The 17,380-nt window shown below is 47.9% G+C and overlaps 1 protein-coding gene across 1 annotated transcript in view; it reads right to left on the bottom strand.

The window, feature by feature from the left end:
• Positions 1 to 654: 654 nt before the first annotated feature.
• Positions 655 to 17,380, bottom strand: part of LOC125122982 (lactase-phlorizin hydrolase-like) — a 63,717-nt gene continuing 46,991 nt past the window's right edge. The window contains 9 exon segments of the mRNA XM_047772029.1: positions 655 to 1,248; positions 1,922 to 2,149; positions 3,022 to 3,245; positions 4,789 to 4,923; positions 6,909 to 7,018; positions 9,167 to 9,369; positions 10,626 to 10,824; positions 13,282 to 13,572; positions 17,049 to 17,317. Of these exon segments, the coding sequence (XP_047627985.1) occupies positions 1,028 to 1,248; positions 1,922 to 2,149; positions 3,022 to 3,245; positions 4,789 to 4,923; positions 6,909 to 7,018; positions 9,167 to 9,369; positions 10,626 to 10,824; positions 13,282 to 13,572; positions 17,049 to 17,317 (1,880 nt within the window). The 3' untranslated portion in view covers positions 655 to 1,027.

Raw genomic sequence — 17,380 nt, 5'->3', positions numbered from 1 at the left:
GGTGGGTGACAGAGCCTTTTTTAAGAAACGCAAGGTAGGTGTTCCCATCATGGCTCAGCGGAAAAGAATCTGACTAGCATCCATGAGGACACAGGTTTGATCCCTGGCCTCGCTCAGTGGGTTTAGGATCCGGCTTTGCCATGCTGTGGTGTAGCAGGTTGCAGACGGGACCTGGATCTGGTGTTGCTGTGGCTGTGGTGTAGGACAACCCCTGGGCTGGGAACTTCCATATGCCGAGATGCACCCCTAAAAAAGACAAAAATAAATAATTTTAAAAAATTAAAATTAAAAAAAAAAAAGGAACACAGAGTAATAGACTGGGAGGGAACTTGAAGAGAGAGGACAAGAGGTGACACTGCAGCTGATCTTTCTTTCTTTAGGGCCACACTCATGGCACAGGGAGGTTCCCAGGGTAGGTGTCAAATTGGAGCTGTAGCTGCCGGCTACATCCGCATCCACAGCAACACCAGATCCAAGACTGTCTGCGACCTCCCCCACAGCCCACGACAATGCTGGATCCTTAACCCACTGAGAGGCCAGGGGTTGATTTGAACCCGCATCCTCAGGATATACTAGTCAGGTTTGTTTCTGCTGAGCGACAACGAAAACTTCTGCAGCTGGTTTTTTTTTTTTTTTTTTTTTGCAAAGGGAAGGGATAGGTGTGGTTGTTACTCATGTGTTCACCTTTAAAATCTCGGACACTTAAAACAGCTCCTTTGAGCTGAATTAAGTGGCTCACAGAACCAAGAGATGAGTTCAGTACCTACACGTTCCCACAGGAGCCACTTGCAGGGTGATCTCATGCCCAAATGAATTCCTGATTCTGGGGCAAGATGGGGGTATTTCCATTTTAATCAGGGACTTGAAATCCTTCAACAAGAGTCACTTAATTTCTAACAGCGCAGAGGCTTTTACAGAGCAATCTGGTAGGAGCAGAGTGTAAGATCCTCAGTGGTCCCGGGGGTGCAAAGGCTTGCCAAGAAAGTAGGCCTAATTTGCAGAGCTGGAGGAGGTGGGAACTTGTGGGTCAGAATGAAGAAATACGGTTCAATTCCTGTTCACCTGGTTGTGTTTTCTTTTGCTTGGAGCGCTTACAGTACTTGTAGGACAGAAATGCCACACCACAGACTGCAAGAAGCAGAAGAGCAAAGAGTACATACAGCGCCGTCTGGGCCTCTGTGGTACCCAGTGTTAGCCCCAGGAACTGAACGTCCTCCTGGCTCATGGGGCTGATGGTGGGCTCAGCACCTAGGGAGAGGACAAGAAAGGGTGGTGAGTGCACCAGTACGGACACAGTTATCAGATCGCCTTTCACCTAGATCTAGCCCAAACCAGATCCTTGCATAGAGAAGCTACCAAGGTACCCAAGGTGTGGGTGTGGCTGAGGTAACAGTGTGCATCGTTTTCACTGAGTTAGCAGCAGCCGAGTGAAGTCATGTAGTTTTAGCTTTTAACCGTCTCTGTCAGTGATTAGAGCAGAATCTAAACTGGATAGTGGTGTCTTCATTGTGTAGTAACTTAGGCTTTTTCAGTCATTCAGCAAATATTGGGCATCATACATTGTGCCACGCACAGAATTCTTAAGGTCACTGTATGTGATCCTTGCACCGGCCCAGCACTTAACCTAGCTTCTTGCCTAAGCTTGCACAGCAAGCTAGTGGGAGGGCTGCACAAGAACCTAAATCTGCTGTTCCCAGACCAGGGCCTAGTTTCTACATGTAACTTGGACCCTAAATTCTTTGTTCTATCCTCAGAATGTCTGGAGCCTTCAAAGTTCATAAATATTGGTTCAGTGACTGAAGGGGATGGACAGACAGAGATGAGGGTAATAAACTAAAGAAAACCGGTTGAGAAAGGCCCCTTCACTCCTCACCCTCTGCCTTTGCCCCCCACCCCACCCCTCCCCCGAGCCACATCTCACCTTCTTGCTGGAGACAAGGGTGTGGCCCTGCCGCAGGGTCAGGGAAGCCGTTGCACCGGACTATGGAAGCGTAGAACTTGGCCGAGGCTTTGGGGATCCTTGGCAGAGAAGTGTCAGTGTAGTTTACAAAATGCAGACCAAACCTCTCTGCAAAGCCTGTGGCCCACTCAAAGTTGTCCATCAGAGCCCAAACCGTGTATCCTCGAAGGTCCACCTTGTCTTGCACAGCTGCCCAAAGACAGAGGCCCTGCGTGAGCTTCCCTTATCTTCTAAGACCCCTTTCCACCAGGCCGACTGAGGCCGTGGCTGCCCACAGCCCTCCCACAGTGACCACTTGCAGGGCAAGGGGAGCTTTTCTCGGCTCTTTGAGAGAATACGTGGGAATTGTTAACGGGTCCTCTGTGGGTGTTTCTGCAGAACTTTCTGCATTTTTCTAGAAAAGGCTTAGCTCAGAATGAGCGTCAGGAACATGGGCTGACTAATCCTACTGGGACTTCTATGATCCTGTCTTCACATCGTGGGATGTTGGTCTTGGTGGCTGCCTTAGAGTGTTAGTGCTCTCCCCTGTAGAAAAGAAATGGCTCCTGGAAAAGATTTTAGCTGGAACAAGATTTTCTGATCTAATGGTGCCTCTTTGCTGCCCCATTGCTCACTTTCTTTTACTCAGCATTTCTTACTGTTTCCTGTCAGAGTCCTATCCCAAGTTGTTCTGCTGAGCTAAGGGTCTCAACTTTCTGCTTGGGGAACAAAAGACCCCATGGACAACCCCTCCAGCCCATTCCTCCTGGCCCTGCCCAAACTCTCCTCAGGAGGGCACTGCTGTTCAGGAACGTGGACACCAGGGTAGCAAGCAGAGCCAAGGACAGGGCAGGAACCTGGTCTAGCTGTATCAGGCAACTGAGTTTGCATGCTTGGGCTTAAATCCAGGAAGGAAAAATCCCAGCGTGCAACCCCAAAGAAAGGTTTAAACTCAGCAGGAGATGGAAGCCTCATCTTTCTCACCTGGAGGCTGGTGGAAGCAGTACCACCCTGACTCCATGTTCGCAGATGTTTCCGTCCATGCAATGTGCCCACTGGAGGAAGGGGTGAGCCTGTCCTACCTTTGAGTGCCTCGTTGAGGTAACTGCGGAGATAGTAGATCCTTGCAGTGTCATTGAGGTCTGATTCTTCTCGTTGGGACACCCCGTTCTCCGTTACATAAATCGGGGGGTTGTTGTACTCCTCCTTTAACCAGTTCAGGATCCTCCGGAAGCCAAAAGGTGTCATCTTCAGCCAGAAGGAGCCAGAGTCTGGCCAAGATCGATCTGTAATTGAGGCCACTCCCCTACAAGTTCAAACACTAAGGATTAGGTCTTCATTTGTAAATCCCAACAGGCCCTCTGCAGGAAACATCAAGCAGGATTTATATGAGGAAAAACCTCAGATTTCTGTCTAGACTTGAGGGTCAAAACTAAACCCAGAGGAGCCAAATTGCCTTGAATTTTTCTCTTTTCACTAGTTCTGGTGGCACTGCTCAAGGCTGGGGTCACTTTGGACCGCCTCCCCAAACTCTCTGTGTAGCTTTCCGCCTGCACAGAGGAATGGTCCCACTCATGGACCTGACCCTCCATGGCTCTCTGTTAAGAGACCGCACCTCACACTGGATGTGAAAGGGCTATATGTGTGGGTGTCGCTCACCACAGGTTCCCATAGGATGTGAGTGTTAGGTCTTCAGAGGCTGGGTTCCCTTGAGAAACCTGCATCTAGTCAGTGCCACACAGAGGCCACATGTACAGGTTCAGGCATCAGTATTTGGGCTGCTGTCTGTGTGGTGCTGGGGCAGATAGGCTGGGACCTGCTTCTGCTGCCCAAGACCCTGCCTCTCTCTCTGGCGATGGGCAAGGAGAGGGCGTCATCTTGTGCCAAAGGAGTGTCACTGGTGGGGACTGGGGGGGGGGGGGCGGGGGGGGGAGGCACAGAACCTGGAATGTCTTGAGAGTCATGCATATCAAAGAAGGACCAGCCATTTAGATATTTAACATCCAAATCCTTCAGGGAAAACTGTAGTTTTGTCAGTAGCTGGATTTATCTTGCTCAGCTGAACTGAATGTGGGGCATTTCATGAGCTGGAGCACAGGTGCCTGGACCCATGAGGCAGCAAGAGTCAAGTGGGTGCTTGAACGGGGCCCATAGGGGAGTGTTCTCGGCCCTGCTTGGCAGGCCTGACTCTGGTGGTTGCAGGACGCAGTGGTGTTGTCTGCACTTGTTTTCAAAGAAAGAACCTGGACAGAGTCACACGTACTGATGCGGAAGGATGCTTGTCAGAAAAGGAACAAACAGTGTGTATACATATAATCCTGTTATTTTTCCATTAAAAGTCAACATATATTTATATAAATGTATAACTATATACTATATAAACTACATATAATATATAAAAAGGGAGGCACTATACCCCGAACACACAAACACTTCTGAAATGCCACAGGAATTTCCTCCTCTGCTTTCCAATGTTTCTACTCTGAACATATATTATAATACAGAAAAAATAGTTCAAAGTTTATCCTCAAAAGAAAAAATGAAACATCACTATTTTGAGAGAAATGCATCCAACAGTGAAATAAATTTGGGGAAAAAATGAAGGTATTTTTAATTTTTTTTAAAACACGAAGCACAGCTGCCTTAATGGCAAGAATCTGGGAGATCCTAGCCTGTAGCTCTATCGAACTGATAGATGTTCTATTAGGTATCTATGGAGACAGGGCTCATTTTGCAAACTCCAGGGTACATAGCATCAGGAACTAGTTTTCCGAGGCTATACAGGCCTCCAAGGAAAAGGAAAGGGGCAGTTTACTGTCTTTTCCAAAAATCGCTCCAGGTGCTCTTACCTGTCCGCATCAAAGGAGGAGAGCCATGTGGCATAGTTGAAATTGTAGGCCAGGACAGTGGTGTAGTGATTGAACCCAAAAAAGTCATAGGTGCCATTGATCCTCCTCTTCTCACTCTCTGTGAACTCGGGCAGCCTAGGTGGAAGGAACCATTAAGGGTGTGGGGCTTTGGAAGAGAATGTCCTGGGGCAGGGTCGGTGCAGGACGCTATACTCCAGTAGCTAGAGGTGACTACAGGGCAGCTAGCTGGTCAGGACCAAGGATAGACCCTGCTTCTGCTGCTAAAAGCACCAGAGCCTCCTTCTACCAGACCACAGACCTCGCTTCCCTCTGCTGTTAACAAGACCCTCTCTCTTCCTGCTGGAAATTTTTACTGTGGTTTGTTAAGGTGTGCCTCTTTTCTCCAAAGTCCATCCTTATTAGTAGGGGAAATTCTTTTACACAATAAATTGACTGAAATTTTGAGATCTGGACTCTTCTGCTCACGTGGGATCGCTGCACTTTCTTTTTAAACATCGGGTGGACCATTCTCCATGTCTCCTTAGTGAGACTTTTCTCCTGATTAACATGCACATGTGTGTGCAGCACTTCCAGGTTCTTCTCAGCCAAGTGCTGTCTGACTACATGGTGCAAATTGAGAGTTGCCTAGAGAAAGCCCTTCCTAGGCGCCTGGCACTTCATCCTGACCTTTCTGCTACTGTTCACTGGGGGATTAACCTTCCTTCCCGGGAGGCTGGGAAACACTGGGACAAAACTAAGGCCCAGCCCCCTCACATCCCTGCTCAGGAACCAGCAGTGGCTCCTCGGGTTCTGTGGCCTCCAGGCACTCTCCAGCATGTGGCTCTGACCCTCCCACAGCTGCTGGGCCAGTCTCCCCAGCTCCAGCTGCAGGTACCCCACGCATTCCTGCCTCTGGGCCCGGGCTCACATCCACCCCCTGCCCCACTAGGATGGAAGGTCCTCTCCTCTCCAGAATGCTGGTCATGGTCAAGGCCCAGCTTAGCTGATGACCTGCCTTGCCCATGAAGTCAACTGGGTCTACCCAGCCTGCCCTCATCTCATCTGAACTCTCCTGGCATGTATCCTGCCAGGCCTGGCCCTGCCTGGGGACACAGTGATGCTCAGCAAGGTTACATCCATGGACTGAAGTGTTCACTCGCTTCTTGGAGTCGGGGGTTGACAGGTCACGCCTTGCGGCTCAGTGGGGCTTGCCCTAACCAGGCCAGCCCACGTGTGTTCTGTAAGGGCAGGAACAGATGATTTCATCCTCACAGCTGGGCTGCATAAGACTCAAAGGCTGTGTTAGGAAGCGTTGCCTTTTGAATCCCTTTTAGCCTCCCCTTCTTCTGGACACATGAGCAAGCTTGGAGCTTGTGGGTATAGTCCCAGGAGGCCAGGTTACTGCCTGCCCTTCCCTTCCCCACACCTCTAATCCCAGCTGGATGGCCCTGAAACCGAGCATGGGCTCTGCAGTCGGGCAGCCTGCTTCCACATCCCAGCTCCATCACCTAAGCGCTGGCTGATCTTGCCCTGATCTATGTGCTTCAGCTCGCGCATCCTTAATTAGGAGAAGTGCCAGTGGAAGACGGATGAATGTTAGCTGTTGCTGACGTGGCCATCACTTCCTTGACAGGAGGTAGGATGACTCTGGTGCAAACCCTTGCCGCCTGGTGGCCACATGACAAAAAGCACCCGGATAGACAACAAGTCACTCATTGCTTCCCACAAGGACTCCTAGGGTGATGAGATAGGATGGCTGGGCAGGGGGGAATTTGTCGTGGGAGTGAGGTAATGGGTTTCTAAGAAGTGAGGGCCCTAGAGATGGATTTCCTGGCCATTCTGAAGAGTAATAACAATAAAAAAGCAACTGCCTTCTGTCTCAACAGCCTGTCAGAGCAGTGCCAGGTCCTGAGCTAAGAGCTTCACATACACACTCATGCTGAATCTTCCCAGCAAGCAAGGAAGCTCAGAGCAATAGTAACTTGCCCAAGTCCCGCCTCTCTGACCCCAAGAGCCACACTCTGGGTACTCTGCCATCCACCCAGGAGCCTCAGTTGGGCACCACACAGGCTGCTTCCTCCCGACCCTCTCACGGCTGAGGGTGTGGCGCCACGACCTACCGAGACTTGTTGAGGCCTGCGGCCAAGCTCCTGTCCCGGATCCGTGTCTTCATCACCTCGGGGTAATCTCCATTCTTGAAAATAGGATTCGAGAACCATCCTCCCATAAACTGTGGGTGGGGTTAGAGGGACAGTCAGGCTTGGCCTTAAGAGGCTCCTCCAGGAGACAGCAGCCTCCTTGCTCAGGAGTCACCGACCCCAGGACCCCTTCTCCCCAACCCAGGCTTAACGTCGCAGCACTTCTGTGGCTGTTCCCCTGTTGCCGCTTAAATGCCCGCGGGTCTTTTCGCTCTGCTGGGAGCCCACTGTGGGAGGGCCGTGTTCTCAACCACTGCAGCTTGAGGGACATGAACAGAACCAAGCCCGGGCCCTGTGCTTGATAGTGCTGCCTGGAAGCCTGGAGGAGGGTCCCGCAGAAGAGGGGGAATCCAAGCCTCCAGGACCTGATGCCCTCTCTTACCACAGAGCAGGTCCTCCCCTGCCTTCACACTCAGGGCCCACCAGAACCTTCTGGGGAGGGCAGAGGGGCAAGACTCCTTGACTGCCCAGGTAGAAGGTGATTCTTCACGGGCTCCGGATTCGCCAGGTCTAAGGCGGGGAGCTTTCCAGTCAGTTTTTCTTGAATGATGTCTAGGCCATCCTTACCCTTAGTGGGTACAGGTGGCACCCAAGTGCTGTGATGTTCTGGCCCTGACAGGCTTCTCCGTCTCCCCACATCCACCGCTCACCTGCTGGCCGCTGCCTGAAAGGTGGGGTGAGGGCTGCCTTCCATTCGCAGTCAGAGATGAGGCTTGGAACACACTTGCTCTGGTAAAAGAGGCTGCAGTGCACTCTGGGCTAAGAAATTGTTTCTCTCTGTGGCGTCTGATTTTACTAGGGGATGTGTGTACCAGAGTCCTGGGCTGCAGTATCACAGTTCGCCAGCAAGCTGTGATAATGACACTATGGTCTAACCTTTCGTGAGGTTTGTTTTGATTTCAGACAGGGAATTATTGCTCTGATTCACCAGTCTGTGAGTCTGAAATGAAGGAATGGATTAATTTTGCTCCAAGGCTTTGCCCCCAGCTGGCGAGCAACGAGGGATCTTAAGCTTTTGTTTGCCCTTATTAATTTGACCCCTTTGTCAAGTTCCCTTGTGAAGAATTTGGGAAACCAAGGCCACTGGTGTCCTTTGAGAATAACACAATCTGTGGGCTCCTCCTCAGAGCCACAAGTGGGGACCAGTCTGGAGAGAAAGACCCCTGCCTTTCATTCTTGACCCCGAGATACCAGAGAGGGTGACTTCCAACCCCTCAGAGACACTAGCAGGATCCAGGGAAAAGCTATGCCACAAAGAGTGCTGGTTTTCCTTTCTCTCTCCTCTTTCAGGGACCCAGACTGAAATAAGGGTGAGCCATGTTGTTGGCACCTGCTTACCTCTGTCTCTTCTTCCTAGGAGCAAAATGCCATGACCAACAGTTACATGCCCTTAACATTAAACAATGGAATTAGAAATTAGGGTCTCTGTTGGGTGTCAAAGAACCTAAAGCTCCCTATTTAAGGAATCAAGCAGAGAAAATAAAATTAGATGGTGACACCTGGAGGTGAAATGACACTGCAGCCCAATTCTCTCTCTCTCTCTCTCTCTCTTTTTTTTTTTTTTGCCATTTCTGGGGCCGCTTCCACAGCATATGGAGGTTCCCAGGCTAGGGGTCTAATTGGAGCTGTAGCAACCAGCCTATGCCAGAGCCACAGCAAAGCAGGATCTGAGCAGCGTCTGCAACCTACACCACAGTTCATGGCAATGCTGGATCCTTAACCCACTGAGCAAGGCAAGGGATCGAACCCACAACCCCATGGTTCCTAGTCAGATTCGTTAACCACTGAGCCACGACGGGAACTCCACCCCAACTCTCTGAAGCTGCTACTGTCAAACTAAAGACTGAAGAGATAGAATTCTCTTATTTAGCTTCAGACCAATGTTACATCCAGTAAGAACTACATGTATAATAACCTTTTAAGACTTTAAAGAAAACTCAACCCCAATGAACTTTCATCATAGCAAACCTATGAGGTAGTTAGGTCACCTCCCTTTCAAAGATGAGAAGACTATGGTACAAAAGCATTACAGGATATCTCCAAGTTCACAAAATCAGGTAATAACAAAACAGCACCTAAATCCTAAATCCTTCCCTTGCAATCTCATTGTACCTCATTTTGATTATGATGCAAGGGGGAAAAGAGCAAGAGTAAAAACAGTGCCCAGATGCAAAGCAGACCTGAACGTATCTCCTGGCTGCCTCCACATCCTCCTGGTTGGAAGGGTCTCTAGGCTCAGCCCAGTTGCTGCTGATGGTGATAGAAATCACTCCACCTTGACTGGCGCGGTACACATCATTGTACAGATGCCAGGCCTCAGCATGAGCCTTTATTAGGTTGTGGCCAACAATGTAGGGGGCAGTGCCAGGCCTAAAGGAGATTCCTGGAAACATACACAAGATGTCGGTGAAGAATGAGTGTGGCCAAGAATATCACTTTCTTCCCATGAACGGACTCCGCATATTTGGGAGAAGGACTGTAGATTTGGGCTTAAGGAAGACTGGAATCCTAATCCCAACTCCACTTCTGACTAGCTGGCTGTGTAACTTTGGGTGAATAATCCAGACTTTCAGCAATTAAAAGAGTTCTTGTGAGACAAAAATGAAGTCGTGTGTGCAAATCGCCCAGTCTTATAGTGTCTGGCAAAGACAAGGCACTTGATAGATGTTGGTTTCTGTACCCCTCACCCAAAGAGCGGCTCATCTGTCCCAGGCAAAGTACCCAGAAGAGTGTGGGCCTCAGAAGGTGACATGCTGGCACTTCTCGGGCACCCACAGTGAAGGTAAGTATCAGAGAGTGCAGCTGATGCAAGCAGCTGACACAGAGATTCCTTGAGACCAAATGTTATGAGAGAGGCTGCCTCTCATTTGCTGAAGGAACAGAATACCAAAGCACCAATCAAGGACCAGCGGGAGATACGTCTGGTAACGAGTCAAAACAGATCTCCCCATGGCTCTTTACAGCTTTTACTCATAATCCCAAGGGATCACGTACATCAATACAAATTTATTCTCTAAGGCTCAGAACCAGAGAAAAGGAAAATTCAAGGGTTCTCAGGGGAGGAGTACAGGTCCACAGGCCTTTATTCAAAATGCTCAGGGCCTGATGTATTTTGGAATTAAAAGGTTTTTAGTCTTAGAAAAGTAATAAGTTGCATATACCGTATTTACACGTTGCCCAGCAGGGCCCAGGACAACTCTCCGTAATTAAGGAGACCAGTATGTCTGTAGCAGAACTTTTGAATGTTCACACTAAGAGGGATGGCAACCTCACATTGGTTCCAGTCAGGTTAAGCCCAGGTCAGCCCAATCAAATACTGGGAACTTTTGCCTTCTGGAGTTGCAAAAACACTATGGATCTGTACAGTCTGATGAACTGTCCCTTCCTGTATTGATTAGCCTGCATCCTTGGTATCAGGGAACTTCCCATCTGAGGTCTTGATATGGGAAGTTCATGTTCAGCAAAACTGGTATCAGAAGAGGAAACTTCTGCTGCCTCCTAAGTGGGAGGCAGGGATTCTGAAGCACTGCTTTGAGGTTTTTATGGCCTCCTCCTCCAGGGCAACCTGGATTTCATATCTTGTTGGTGCTAAAACTGCCAGACTCCAAATTGCTGACAAGTGAGATCTGGGACCATTACCTGGAGCTGATACTCCATAGCCATAGCCTTGCTGAGCCACAACAAAGGGCTCATTCAGTGTGATCCAAAACTTCACCTTGTCCCCTAGCCTCTGGAAAAGTACATCTGCATACTCCTTAAACCATTGCACAATGGTCTCATTCTCCCAGCCTCCAACATCCTGAAGTGCCTGGGGCAGGTCCCAGTGGTAAATGGTCACCTGTGAAAAAGCACAATCGGCATTTCCATCAGTGATGCTGTATGTGCCAGCATACTGCTACTGCTTACGCTGAGGACGAAGGACAAGACAAAAGAGCCTCACAGTTCCTTTGGCAGGATGGGGAGGGCAGCAGTGTTGAAGCATGGTAAATTCATACGTGTGGATCAGAGAAGCCTGGGTTTGGGTCCTAGCTCTGCCGTCTCCCACCTGCGTGACCCTGGGCTCAGGCACTAAGACTTCTATGTGACAGAAACATTGTGAGGCCGAAATCACATGGCAGAGGACGTGGAGAGTGGGGGACATCCTGCCAGCCCTTCAGGAAGCATTAGCTATGCTTGTAGTCAGGGGTCAGAAATGCTAAGCATCAGAACCTCCTGGATAGTCTGTACTGAGAGTCTGAGGCTCTGAGGGTTTCAGGAGGATGGAGGCACTTTGCTAGCAAAAGGGCCTCCCTGAGGACATCCAGTGTGTCTGCAGGTTCTTCCTGTGGAGCTGGGAACACTTTGCTGGAGAGGGGCCCCTCTGGCCATGTCCATGTGGTGGCCTCTCCTCTCCCCTGGTCTTCCCCTGGATGCTCCTGACACAGCCCATCTTGGCCACACTGGGGTCTCCACTGTCTTCAGTCTACACTGGCCTTCCCACCATTGGCAGCTCAGACCCAGTCTCTCCCTTTACCTGAAATGCCCTTCCCCTCCCACCCTCCCATCCACAGTCTCCTATTTCTTCTAGACCCACACCTCCTTGAAGATTTTTTTGGCCACATCACTTTCCCTTTTTTTTGGAGTGTCTCCATGCCATCAAGAGCTACGAAATCATTTAGCCCTGTGTTGTGTTCTTTCTGATGCTGTTCTGAATTGTTGTTTGTCATTAATCTCCCTGTCCACCCAGATCCTGGGGTCCTGCAAGCAGCCCCCAGCCACCTCCTCTCCATCACAGCCAGTACGCATATTCCCCTTAATAAAACCTTCACGGCTGGTTTGTTCCTGTAGTGTTATCAGTGTGCAAAGTCCAGATGGACTTTTACTTGTAAAAATATCTGCGTTGTGGTGGCAAGTGGTGAATTATAATGAAGGATTATGTTCTGGGTATAATGAAATAATCTCCAACCACCACAGAAGAGGAAATAACAATTTATAGAACCAGTGTTTCGTGGAACAGTCTATTATCATAAATAGCCTGGGGAAAAGGAAAAGTGTTAGAATCTCAAATAAAATTTGAACGTTTTGGTGACAGCAAATTAAGCCCATAACTGACCACCTATGTTATTATTCATAGTAACTCAAGGCTTCAAAACATGTGCACTTTAAGTACAAAGGATGTAATATACACCATGATAAATATAATTAAGGCTACCATAGGTTATATGTGAAAGTTGTTTAGAAAGTATACCTGAGTTCTCATCTTAAGAAAAAATATTTTTTCCATTTTGTTTTTTTTAATCTTTTTTTTTTAAGGCACCAACGGCATATGGAGGCTTCCAGGCTGGGGGTCAAATCGGAGCTGTAGCCACTAGCCTAGGCTATAGACACAGCAACGCCAGATCCGAGCTGCGTCTGTGACCTACACCACAGCTCAAGGCAATTTCGGATCTTTAAACCAGCTGAGATAACCCTGGGATGGAACCTGCGTCCTCATGGATACTAGTCAGATTTGTTTCTGCTGAACCACGATGGGAACTCCATTTTTTTTTCTACTTTTTAACACTGTATCTATCTGAGATGATATATGTTCAGTAAACTTATTGACATAAGTCAAATCATTATGCTGTACCACTTAAACTTATACAGTATTGTATGTCCATTATATGTCAACAAAACCGGAAGAAGAAAATAATAAAAAATGAAGAAAAGAAAAAATAAAAGATAAAAAGATATAAACAAATGAACAAAGACACATGCCTTTTTGGGCCAGCAATTCCTAGGACCATATCCTATATATAAACTTCCACCCTAGTGGAACTGTGTACATACAGTTACTCACTGTACTATTCATTATAAAGGCGTAAGAGTGGAAATGTAACAGAGAAGAGTGTCCATTAACAGGGAAGTAATTAGAGAAGTAAGGTACAAAGAGAATTCCACATGACTGAAAAAACCAAACGTATGAGGAAATTATGTATGCATATAGAAATATCTGTAAAAAGTACTGTTAAATAAAAGGAAGCACCAAACTGCACGTGTCACATCATTATGAAAAATGAGGGGAAGAGGCGTGTGCATACTCATATACACACATCTGCTGTCTATAGATGCACAAGGACAGGAGAACCCAGAAAACCTGGTTGCCTGCAAGGAAGGGAATGGATGGTTGGGGGTCAGCAACAGGATGAAAATCTTTACTGACAATTTAAAGATTAAATTTGATGACAGCACTTTGTTTACACAATAAATGTGCTCCCCAGCCCAGCTGGCTCCCCCATTTGGCCTTGGCCAAGGCCTGGTCAGGGCCCAACCTCACCTGGGGCTGGATGTTGGCAGCCAGCAGGGCATCAATGAGCTGCACATAGTAGTTCAGGCCTGCTTCATTGATGTACTTGGTGGTTCCGTCAGGGAGGATGCGAGTCCAAGAGATGGAAAAGCGATAGTGGGACACACCCAGGTTCTGCAGGGCAACTACATCCTCAGCAATCTTGTGATAACTGTCACAGGCCACATCTCCAGTGTCATCATTCCCAATCCTCAGTGGTGTGTGAGAAAATGTGTCCCAAATACTGAGTCCTTTGCCATCTGCTCTCCATGCACCTTCGATCTCGAGACAAAAAGACATGCTCTAATTAAGTCATGTAGTCAAGCCCTCCCTGGTCAGCAGGTGAGTTCTGGCTCAGGAAGTAAGGGGGCATTACTTTTACTGGCCACCCCCAATTTCTGAACTCCTAAAGCTTCCTGTACACACTTTCTATATGTCACAGCACTGCCATGTTGCTCTTTGCAATTATGGGCTTGCTGACTGGCTTGACTTCCACAAGATTGAGGTCTGGGCATTGTGTCTCTCATCTTCATGGCCCAGCAGTCAATGCAGCAGTGTCTGGTATATGGTGAGTACTCACTAAAAGTCTGAATGAACAGTTCCATATGAGTCAAACTCAGTCAAAGCCAAACAAATCCTGTGATGCCACTTGGGGACCCAGAGTTTCTAATCAGGACATGTGTTACTATTTCTGTGCCTCCTTTTCCTTCTCTCACCTAACCTATGGGGAAACTGACCACAAGCCACTGGGAAAATACATACTTATGAGCTTAGGCAGTCTGATAAGTCCAATTTCTATAATTCAGATGTTTAAAACATCTTAGCATATATGGTGTAAAACTCTGTGACTGGCTGCAGCTAAGGCAGTGCTGACATCCTACCAGGAATGCATGTCCAGGGTTGGCCAGCACAGCCCCTGTGAGAGCGGCAGGGGCAAGGGTCAGCAGGAAGGCACCCTATGTGGGCCATCTGGTGGGGAAGAGAGGCTCAGTGGTTGGGAGATTAGTTAATTCAGGGTGACTGAGAAAAATGAATGACTATGTTAAGGATATTAGGAGCTAGATTTCTCACCATTGTAGAAAGGAGATTTTAAAAAAATGAGAAGTGAGAAGGCTTCCATCAACCCTGTGGAGTTGGACTGGAATTGCAGATATCAGTATGAACCCAAGGGTTTTCCGTTTGTTCTGGGGTTGGTTTTTTTTGTTGTGTTTGTTTCGTTTTGTTTTTTGTTTTTTTGCATTTTTGGCTGCCCCAGGTCAGGGATGTGATCTGAGACACAGTTGTAACCTGAGTCACAGCTGTGGCAACACTAGATCCTTTAACCCACTGTGTTGGGCTGGAGATCAAACCCATGTCCTCATGCTGCAAAGATGCCAGCAATCCCATTGTGCTACAGTGGAAACATCAAACTCATGGTTTTTAACATAAGCAAAGATGTGGATGGACACAGAAATACATATAAATGCACATGCACATGTGTATACATATATGTGTTACCTAGCTCTGTCCACTGAGAAGGCCTAGAAGTAGTGACATTTCAGTAACACTGAGCACACTTAGCATCCAGAGCTTGGTCCCTAAATGCCTAGATCCAATAACAGGATCCAGGTCTCATTTGTGAACTGTCTGCTTATAGAGAAGGGGCAAAAAAGATGAGCCTCAAACATCTGGTTGCCAGAATGAATTAGGAAATTGGTCAAAGAATAATGGGTCATGTCCAAAGGACACAGGATCCAGTTAAACTACAATCCACCCAGCAAAATGTGGGGTGGTTTAAACATCTAAATACATAAAAATGGCAATGGCAAAGGTATAACCCACTGGGGGAAAAAAGGACTTCTTGAGGCCATACTACGATATATCAATACATGTTTTGGGTTTTTTTGTTGTTTATTTTATTTTATTTTAAATACATTTTTATTTTATTTTATTTTATTTTTAGGGCTGTACCCAAGGCATATGGACATTCCCAGGCTAGGGGTCAAATCAGAGCTGTAGCGGCCAGCCTATGCCAGAGCCACAGCAACGTGGGATCCAAGCCGCATCTGTGACCTACACCACAGCTGATGGCAATGCCAGATCATTAACCCAATGAGCAAGGCCAGGGATTAAACCCACAACCTCATGGTTCCCTAGACAGATTCGTTTCCACTGCGCCACGACCCGAACTCCTCAATATGTGTTTAAATAAGTGGAAGGAATAGACAAACCTCTACCTTTCTGGTGAATGCCACTTAATAAATATAGAAGGAATTATGAACTTAGAAAATCAACATTTGTCAACTATCACAGTAGTAACTGATCCAGGCCTGTAGCCTGTGCCATAGAATAAATCCCTAACCATAGTCCTAGAATGAACAAGTCTAGCTATAAACCTGTGGGGTAGGGGTTCTCACCCATGGGCTATTTTGTCCCTGAAAAGATACTTGGCAATGTCTGGGGACATTTTCGGTTGTTACAACTGGGGGAGGAGTCTGCTGGCGTCTAGTGGGCAGAGCCAGGGATGATGCTAAACATCGAAGAGGCCTCAGGAAAGCCCCACAACATCTTGACATTGGGCAAAAATGTCAGCTGGGCCAAGATGAAGAACACCTGGGAACAGGATTCTGTTTGCGTAAAGGAAGAGTAACAGGATCTGGTCTCTGAAATCTTGGCATTTCCTCAAGTGAACTTTCATGTATAGCGTTGGCCTCAGCACCAGAGAGGTCCAAGAGCTATGGTTTTCTTCAGGCCACGAAACAGGATACATGAATAGTTTCTTTTTTTCTTTAATTACTCAATGAACTGTATTACATTTATAGTTGTACAGTGATCCTCACAACCCAACTTTATAGCATTTCCATCCCAAACCCCCAGCCCATCCCCCCACCCCCCTAACCTGTCTCCTTGGGAAACCATACGTTTTTCAAAGTCCATGAGTCAGTATCTGTTCTGCAAAGAAGTCATGGATACTTTCTGTGTTTGTGTGCTGAGTTAACATGGCAGAAATTGGTCTAAGAATTCCTTATACTTTGGTAGTGAGGTCGTCTGGGGGCAGCTACCCTCACCTTCCTCAGCAAAGTTTTTAGCAGCTAAGGTCATCCAGAAAAAAACCCAAAGGCTGAGCAACCCAAAGTCCTGTCAGCTCACACCACTGACCCCGCCCCCTGCACACTGAGCACACAGACTCCCCACTCCTGTATCAAAGAAAATAAATGGAGGCAGCATAGGTAAAGCAAGGACCCACCCCTAACTGCCTGGGCAAGTCACTCTTCACTTTATATCTTTTACTTTTCTGAAAAAAAAAAGGAAATTCTCATATTTTCTGCATTAATGAACTTCATTTAGCATGAATAAAGTGACAAACAGTATGAGGTCATTAGGACATCAGAAAAGCCCACACCCACACGATAGCCACTTTGATCAAATTATCTGCTTGCAGGAGCCTAGGTGAGAAATAAAGGGATCCAAGCTGAAAATCGTCATATCCACACGTCTTTGCCTAAGCGTTTCTGCCAGGCCCCACCTGCTCCATCTGGCCTGCTAACACCCATCTCAGCACAGCCCTTGTATCTGTGCTGGCCTACCTGAATTTGGGGATGTGGAGAAGCCAGGCTGACTGGGAGGAGGCTTCCCAGACTCCCACCAAGGCACCTGCGTTTCCTGCCACAGGTCTATGGAAATCCCCCACTCAGGCCTGCCCACCCCTACCCCAAGCCCAGGGCCTGACACACAGTAGGTATGCAAGAGATGTTGAATTGCCCTTAACTCCTCCTCACCTGATATGAAGCAGTAGCCGCACTCCAGATGAAGCCCTCGGGAAACTGGCCATACAGAAACTCATCCTCCCCGGGCAGGGGCATGCCATTGTTGGTGATGACCTCTGTGTAGTACCTGGTGGAGGCTCTTGCAGTGCGAGGTCTGTTCACATTATTGAAATCAACATGGTACAGTCCAAACTTGACTGTGTATCCGTTCAGCCACTCAAAGTTGTCCATCAGAGACCATGCTGCATAGCCTCGAAGGTCGACACCATCGAGCCTGTAGGCTGGAAACATTCCAGAGCGACCAGTGGAGAGCTTTATATCAGGAGGGCAGGGGCCCCTGGAAG

This window comes from Phacochoerus africanus, chromosome 3, assembly GCF_016906955.1.
Source record: "Phacochoerus africanus isolate WHEZ1 chromosome 3, ROS_Pafr_v1, whole genome shotgun sequence".
In the NCBI taxonomy this organism is placed as follows: Eukaryota; Metazoa; Chordata; class Mammalia; order Artiodactyla; family Suidae; genus Phacochoerus; species Phacochoerus africanus.
Note: the sequence above shows the minus strand (reverse complement) of the source record. Positions and strands in the feature narration are given on the sequence as shown.